The sequence below is a fragment of the Lygodium microphyllum genome, chromosome 25 (assembly GCF_053477565.2).
Source record: "Lygodium microphyllum isolate KBCC chromosome 25, Lygodium_microphyllum_v1.1.10, whole genome shotgun sequence".
NCBI lineage: Eukaryota > Viridiplantae > Streptophyta > Polypodiopsida > Schizaeales > Lygodiaceae > Lygodium > Lygodium microphyllum.
The window spans coordinates 87199905-87208469 of record NC_141159.1 but is presented as its reverse complement, the minus strand read 5'-3'; the positions used below and the strand labels follow the sequence as shown (position 1 = coordinate 87208469).

The 8565-nt window shown below is 39.1% G+C and overlaps 1 protein-coding gene across 6 annotated transcripts in view; it reads right to left on the bottom strand.

Moving 5' to 3' along the window:
• Positions 1-4486: 4486 nt before the first annotated feature.
• The window catches only part of LOC148014463 (protein REVEILLE 6-like), a 137758-nt gene continuing 133679 nt past the window's right edge, over positions 4487-8565 (bottom strand). For 3 of the 6 annotated variants that reach the window (XM_087666133.1, XM_087666134.1, XM_087666135.1), the window contains one exon: positions 5292-5419. Coding sequence is in view for 2 of the 6 variants with exons in the window: in XM_087666131.1 (XP_087522257.1) it covers positions 5348-5419 (72 nt within the window). In the remaining 4 variants the exon portion in view is untranslated. Of the gene's footprint in view, positions 5214-5291; positions 5420-8565 lie in introns of those variants that run through there. The other 3 variants (XM_087666136.1, XM_087666131.1, XM_087666132.1) reach the window with 3 other exon arrangements.

Here is an 8565-nt window from a genome sequence, read left to right as displayed (position 1 = left end):
TCCAAACTAGAGAAGTTCTATTATGTATAACAAAAAGAACCAAAAACTACATCCAACTCTATGATTACACACTTCTGTAGCTCTCATTATGCTCTTCCTTTTGAGCTATAGAAGATCTCAATCCAATATTTGATATGAAAGATCTAGTGAAAATACTAAGGTGTTGTCAAGCTACCATAATTAGCCACGACTTCTATAGGATGCTCTATATTCACTCAAAATAAATAGAGTGCCTCCCGAAGCAAATGTTATGCTTTGTATTCACTCAAAATGGATAGAATGTTTCTCAAAGTGAATGCTTGATAGGTGTTCTCACTTTTTCCTCCCTTGCTTATACATTTAAGAGGAAGAAAATAGAAGAGAATGATGATTCATCTTCTCTAAGAAAGCTTCAATATTATGCAATCTCTCTTGGCATCCAAAACCTTTTTCTAAATTTCCAAATCCAAGCTATTTCACATCAATTCTAGCCACTAACGATTACCCAAATGCAACCAAATTGGGCTATGGAGCCCTCAAATCGAGCTTCAATGGCTCCTCAAGCCAAAGCACCTGTTTGTCTTAAATGTGAAGCTCGATGAGGAGAATATTATATCTATCAAGATGTGGGAAATAAATATCAATGTCAAATTAAAAACTTGAATTCTTGACCTTTACAACGAAGCTTCACTTCTCATACTCCTTGCTCCAAGTACGAGCTCCCATGAGCATGGAGCATTGCTATGATACCATTGAGAGGGAAGCAATGGTGGAATGTGAGGTAGAAGCTATGGTGTGCAAGAGAACTGAGGGAGAGAGAAGAAGAGCACAAGAAAGTTATATGGGCATAATAATGAATGGTACCCTTATTCTTCATCATAGTTATAGAGGGAAAAGGCCTAGAGAATTTATCTCATCCCATAACCACCACTACTTTGAAAGTCAAAGAAAGTTGAATCTTAGAGATGAACGTTGTATTAAAACTTGATTTAATGGGAAATTTGACTTCAATAAGAAGTTTTGTAAAGAATTTAACAAGTACTCCAATGCTCAAAACCCATTACAAAATGACATCCCTTTATAAACCAATTGAATGTCCTACAAAGTAGCTCTTCTTTAGGTTATATCCTTGCCATGGCAAGCATTCTCGAGAGTCGTAGGTTGTGATAGCATGAATTTTGGCACTTTTGAGTGCTCCAAGCCTCTATATCCATACCTATTCAAAACATATAGGCCACGCTCATAGAATAGAAGGTGCAAAATTGCAAGTTTTTACAATTAGAGCTATGATTTCATTTACAAAGCATAGTCTAATTTCAAGTTCATTGACACTTCATTTTCATATATTATTTTAAAGAGAACATGTATTGAGAAACTTCTCATAAAAAATTGATGGTACAAGAGCCTAAAAAGCATGCTTCAAAAGATAATTTATTGAAAAAAATACCTTGCATATTAGTCCATATGTGTCTTATCTTAAGGAGTAAAGAAACTACCTCAAAGATGTACTTAATTATTGGTTTGTTTGGCAACATCGCATGAGCAACATTTCAAGTAATCATAAATTTTCATTTCGGAGATTATAACTATTGAATTTAAAGAGTTGCATTTGTCACAAAGTGTATTCATGACTCCAAAATTTTAAGTAGCTTTTTGTTTCTCTTTTCTTTGCCATATGTTAGTTCTCTTCTTCAAAGTGTTTGGTTCTTTTTTGGGAGGCTTATGTCATGCTACATGATTTGAACAAATTACTAGAGCACTTTGGATATGCCTAATTATTGTGGTGCAACCACCCTTAGCTAGGCTAAAGGGGCAATGCTTTTAGTAGTCAGTTGGACACCTCTATGAGAAGCAGTTGGACACCTCTATGAGAAGCACCGATCGAGCTTGATAGGATGCGTGGACTTTTCTACCTCGTAACAAAAGATCAAGGCATCAAGCCAAAATAATTGAACCTAAGGGTCCCTAAACTTCTAAGATATTCCTAAAAACAACAATCTAACATCCCTCCTAAAGGGATCACTTTGCAACCTCAATGAGGACAGTAATCAACAATACCCTTGGTTTAAGGAAATTGTGAGATGAGGGAGAGATATGCCTTAACCCCTTTGTCATAGCATAGTTACATTAATGTTCCCCTAAAACAATGTTGGTTTGGGCTCTCTATCCTACTGCATAGGTGATCACAATTGATCAACTTTAATCCTCACAAGCACATAGAAGTCACACTACTAAACAAATCTATACGTTGTTAGGATGTGGTCATTAGGATCTCCATCCAACCACTTCACTTCAAGCATATAACAATATTTAGTTATATAAGCTGTTTATTTCACTACATTGTTTAGCAATACAATTAGCTTCCTTGATATATCATGCTACATAAAGTTCCTTGCACAATCCGTAACACACAATACATCGGCAATGAGGAATTGAAAACTAGTTCCTTTAGAAAAAAGATATGTTATGGACAATAGCCAAGAATATATCCTTGAAGAGATTTGGAGTGGCACTCTTTTCCGTCACTTTCTCTCTCTCTCTCTCTCTCTCTCTCTCTCTCTCTCTCTCTCTCTCTCTCTCTCTCTCTCTCTCTCTCTCTCTCTCTCTCTCTCTCTCTCATTTCCACAATAAGGAATCTATCTCTATAAATAATTCTCTCCCTTCCTCTTTCTCGTTACATGTATATATAGAAAGGCTTATAGGTTTCAAAAATCTCTATCCCATTACCACCATAACTTATGAAACCCCCTTAAGCTTAACTTAGCTAATCTCAAGTGCGCTATGACAAAGGCTAGTAGGTCCTTGATAACTATTTGCCTCTTGTTTGAATAGCCTTGCATACTTGTGAATATATGCATTTGATCAATTGGACCTCACATTGATGCTAATTGGCATTTTTGTATATGCACACTGAATGTCACACATTTAATGGTCCTATAGAGGTGGAGCAATTTTCAGCACATCATAATAGAAACTAATAACATCAAAGCTATTCATTTAAAGATTCAACTTACTTGACTTACAAGAACCTTGACAATTGTTTACCGCTTGTTTGAATAGCCTTGCATGCTTGTGAATATATGCATTTGATCAATTGGACATCACATTGATGCTAATAGGCATTTTTGTATATGCACATTGAATGCCACACATTTAATGGTCCTATAGAGGTGGATCAATTTTTAGCACATCATAATAAAAACTAATAGCATCAAAGCTATTCATTTAAAGAATCACATAGCAAAGAGAAATTGAAAATCAAATGACACCTTTGTTAGCCTTTAATAAGTTAGAAGTAGCACATTGTTGAGAAATGGTTCAACTTGCAAACACCACTCAAAAGTTTATGGCAATAATTGAGAATCCTTGCCTTTTGCACCTCACCTTAAAAATTGCTAGAAAATGCACATTGTTAGATCAAATGAAAAGATGGTTGGAACGTGCAAGCTCCAATCACCCCTTATAAATATGAATGATCATTAAAATAAAAAGTTTTGAAAGCTTCATAACCATAATTTATAGTACTTGCCGATCAAACCTTAAAAATGATCTTCAGAGATTTTTGATAAAGAAATAACACTTGCACACAAGTATGACCAATGGGTACAACCAAAACCCAATACACAAATTTTAAAAACATAGATATGCATCAAGTGGGTGCAAGACAACTATTTGGATCACCGCGGGATTCCCAAAATTTTTGGGTGGGATGGGTCAATGGTTCACCAAGGCAACGAACCAAGGAATTTCCCTTCTACTGCAATTTGCTTGCCTTTTCCTTTTTTTAAAAAAAATAAATGTAAATGGAGAATAAAAAGCTAAGAAATTTAAAGTAACAAAGAGCTGCAATCCATGGAGTCAAGAATTATAAAGCCTAATGTACATGGACCAAGGCTAGTATGTGAGCAATGGAGGTCCAAGCTTTTGTTCCATGTATCTTCCAATTAAGTGGATGCTATGGAGGTCTCATCTTTCAATAAATGTTCTTATAGCATGCAAAGGCCATTTCCTTGGGACGTGGGCATGCATTACACCTGCCAGGTATGCTCACTGCACACACAATGTCAACAAACCTATGGGGGGCTTTTCTTCAACTTCCTCAAACTTTCAATTTATCCACATTGAAAGTCAATGTATCCGCATTGAAAGGTTTAGACAACAAATTGAGAGCCGGGCACTAATCAAAAAGTAAGATTTCCCCTATATTAACTAAAACAAAAAAGTATTTTTTAAAACCTTGTTAAGCCTATGCTCAATATTAGGATCCATACTTTTTCGTGTTTATGCATTAAGAGGGGACATTTCATCATCATCTACCTACTATGAACTCACATTCATGATATCTACTGTGTATTTTTCACAAATACTAGTAGTTAGAACGGTCAAAGTCATTTGAGCATGTGGGTGTATGGGTGCACGAGTTCAAACTGTGGGTACACATCTAAGGCATCTTTCCAAATTTCAAGACTGACTCAAAAAAGAAACCACCAAAAACAAAAAAAAAAACATGGCAACATGAATCAAAGTTCATACATAGGCCTGGAAAGCCAAGAACTTCTTGCATTGTAATCGTGCCCTATGAAGGCAAGAATGACATTTATACATGGGACTGCTCACTACGAGCTTGCATTCCATTACTTCACTTTTGTAGCAGCTAAACAGCCAAAAACCCGTAACAGCAAGAATACAAAGGATAATCATATTCACAACCTGGAAGCACAAGGAGCCCTCAAGAGGCCTGTGAACACCAAAAACCAATTTGCATTGTGATCACAATGCTACTAAACACCGTGCAAAACAAGCAACTACACCTATCCCATCGCCATCTAATTCTTGGCAAAATTTTGGTTGATAACTTGCAAGCTTTGCAACAATGCAAAAACACACACCCTGCACAAAAACAGACAGCCAGTTGAAATTGACAATCACTGCACTTGTCTTCCCTCTTCCAACATCCATTGTTAAGATCAGCTGCTTCCGTGCCAGACTCACTTTGCTTAAACACTGCAGAATCCGTCACCCTAACTTGGTTTGAACTTCATGTTATCAGATGCACATGGATTATATATTGTGTGCTTCTCCCTTCCAGGGGATGCTTATAATGTATGCCTTCTGAATACGTTAATCTGGGTCTATGATCTAGACCGACAACCATCTCCTTCTCATTAAACCAAAATCTGTCACCCCATTTGACGGCTAAAAAGATCCCTTGGATCTAGACTTGACAGTGATTTCTGCAAAAAATCAGCATTAAGCCTATCAAATTATTTACAGTAAATGATATGATTAAGTCTTACCAGAATCAGGCATACCTCTCATACTGCAATGGGGAACATTTTATGGTATGACCACACAGTAGAGGTGAAGATCAATTGCAGACACGTCCTTCAAAGGCAGATCCCGACAAATTGGTGGAAAGGTTATTCATAAGCAACATAATCTGTTCATAATCAAGTCACCATAAATTATCTGGAGTCTGTGCCATTTAAAGCAAAAGCAGCAAATAGTTCTATACAAATGGCAATGTACCAGGCCACAAGTTACAAATTCTGAAGACCAAAAGACAGGACCAAAACTACGATAGAGCGGTTACATTGAACTCTTTATATGAAGAAGGTATGACATCACACAGTTCATTAGCACCTGCAATTGACCTGGATGTTTCGTGCCATTACAGATCAGCCCTGGCTTGATTTTAATAGAGCTTTACAACAGATTCCAGAGCACAGTCAGATGTGATCACATAGTGAAGTGCATCAAAACTGATACACACTCTTTGATGCGGTCTTGGTTCCAATGAATGATCTTTGGCCAATCTAACAAGTCCCTTCACATGTCTTGGTATCTTTGTCACAACCATTTAAAACGTGGGGCTTCAGTCCCAAAGGATATGATTTAGCAGTAAATATTGAGTTCATAATGCAAGGTTGTGGGTTCAAATCTTGTATCTGTATGAAGTCTAGGCTCCTGCCCACTCGAACCACCTACTTCTTGGTAGGGTCACCTAGATGGAGGGTCCTAGCATGATCAAGCTCTGCATTTTATGGGGGAGGCAGCCTGCTTGTGGGCACTTGGGGGTGTCTTATCTGAGGAAAAAATAAGTGGGGAAACCCACCTTGATTCCTTCACAAATAGATAATGCAGGTAACAAGAATATTCGTCAATCATTTAGATGATTCATCATACAAATACTTGTATTAAGTAGATTTGGCAATCATTGAGATGAGTCAGACTAATTTTTTATCTTTTGGTATCCTGACTAGATCCATAATAAGTGTTTAACAGACTCCCAAAACATGTGAACCACCTATTTATTCCAAAAGAAATTCAGGGAACTGGAAGCTCTGTATCTCAGTATAAATGTATTGAAAACCTAACAGATCCACACAGTGGCCATATAGACATGGGAATAGAAGTATCAGAAGCTGATCTTGATAACTCCAAATATTTAAAGCCAAGTTCATGATTATGCATCTGTCAACATCTGCCTTCTTCCAAATGCTAAGCTGTGGAAGAAGTTACTACTATGGAGATTAGAGAGACTATTGTTCTTGCTGATGCATAACCATGACAGTGAAACATTCACCAGTTTTTTAGCACATCCGTGCTACAGGGCTCGGAAATTGTTTTGAGGTTCAATTTTCTGCATCTATTGTATGGACTTGGAGATCAGTATCTTCAGAACTTTATCAAATTGATCCAACCACTATTGAAGGTAGTCACTTCTCTTCAACCAGCTACTTACAAGACACAAAGGCCATGTCATTTCACAGAGGACTCACTTATCCTGAGGAAAGTTCTTTGTGGAGGATGGCAGCCACGGGATAGTACCAGAGCATAGCAGCCACAGGATACATTTTCTTTTCCCAAGAAAAGAAATTTCTATTTAACCTGAGGTAAAATACATAGTACAAGGAACTCTGTGATGAGTAACTATGTACATCACAAATACAATGGTTGTGTGAACAACCAATCCAGTGGGCTGTAATCCCAAACCATACAAGGGACAGTATGGAAGAAAGTGCCTGAATCCCACGTCCGCAGAAAAGCCTCTCTTCTCTTCCTCATCCTCACAGATCTGCCTTGCATCCACTCCCATCTCCTGTGGAGAGAGTGAATGATCTCTGTCCAGATCCTCAATAAGAGTCTCCACAGTGGATACATCCAGAAGGTCAATAAAGTCCAAATATACCAGGCTATGATACTGGCAATCAACTCCCATCTGTAGCAGTATCCCCCAGTCCACTGTGCCTGCGAGTAATCTGGAGTGAGAATCCTGGTCACATGCTGTCCAATGATGAGAAAAGAAAACATCCTCATAGCCACATGCTGGGCCTCTTATCTGTGACCCATGCTATAGCCCCCCAAGTAACCACCACGGTCTGTGCTGTTCCGTGAAATACTATCTTGAGGGCTCTCCAAACCTCATGGCTTCTAGGGCAATCCCATAGGCAATGCCTCTGTCTCTCTGCTGGATCACCACATCTTGCGCATGCCACTGGGTCCTTGCTATCACATGCCAACTGCTAGGCTCCTAGGAGCTACAAGCCATAGGGAGAGAGAGACATTGCTAGGCTTGAAGCTATCTTGTAGCCACCTCCAAAAGCCACATATGATCTCTGATTCCCTCCCTATGCCAATGGGGGGAGGCTACTGGCCGTGCTCTGATCCTGCTCATCTATATTCTCCACCCTAGCCTAGTAGTGTAGCCAAAGAAGTGCACATCACAAGGTCTATCAAGAAATGGATCCCTCCACACCCACTCTCTTGGATGCCACTATAATCTCTATAGAGATTGGCTTTGGTAAGCCCGATATCTCCATCCATCAACCAGACACATGGCTAGGTCTAGGTCAATGTGCCACTCCCTCTTGAAGTGAGCCACTACTCTAATCCTCTATCTAGAGCATCCAATGAATGCTGCCTGGTCGAGGTCCTCTTGCTGGAGATGGCCATCCTTCTCGACCATAAAAGTAAATGTCATGTCACTGCTAGTTCCAAAGATTGCTAGAAGAATGTCTCCTCTGGAGAAGAGACCGATCCAAATCTGAGAGGTGCCTGTATCTATCCACCAATATCATGGAACTCCTTGTGTCACGACCTCAACCATAACTCTAGCTCCTTGAGCCCCTATAGTCTTTGTCTCTAAGCCTCTTGTGGAAGCTCCTGGAATGCAAACCAATCTCCCACTAATACAACCTATAAAGAGAATCTCCCCCATGATAAGTATGTCCTCTATCGGAGTCTTTCTTAATAGGTGATTGAAGCGAAGAGGCTACCTTCTCTTTTCTTTGATTGTAGTGAAGGGTAGCTGGTGAAGCCCCTAGTAGTACAAATCTCCAGGCTTTGATAATAGTAGCTACGAATCTAGCCTCAAAGCTGCTTCCTAAGTCATTGGTCTTGATCTCTTGAAAAATCTAAGGGATGCCAGGCTGCCATGATCCTCCGTGTGCAAGTGTTAAAGCTTGTAGCATCCCTATCGAAAGTTTCTTCCAGGACTCCTCACTTGGAAGCAAACCACTAACAATGAGCTTAGCCATCAAGGCTTTGCTCTGGCTGCTTGGGTCCAAGATCCCCAACCCTCCC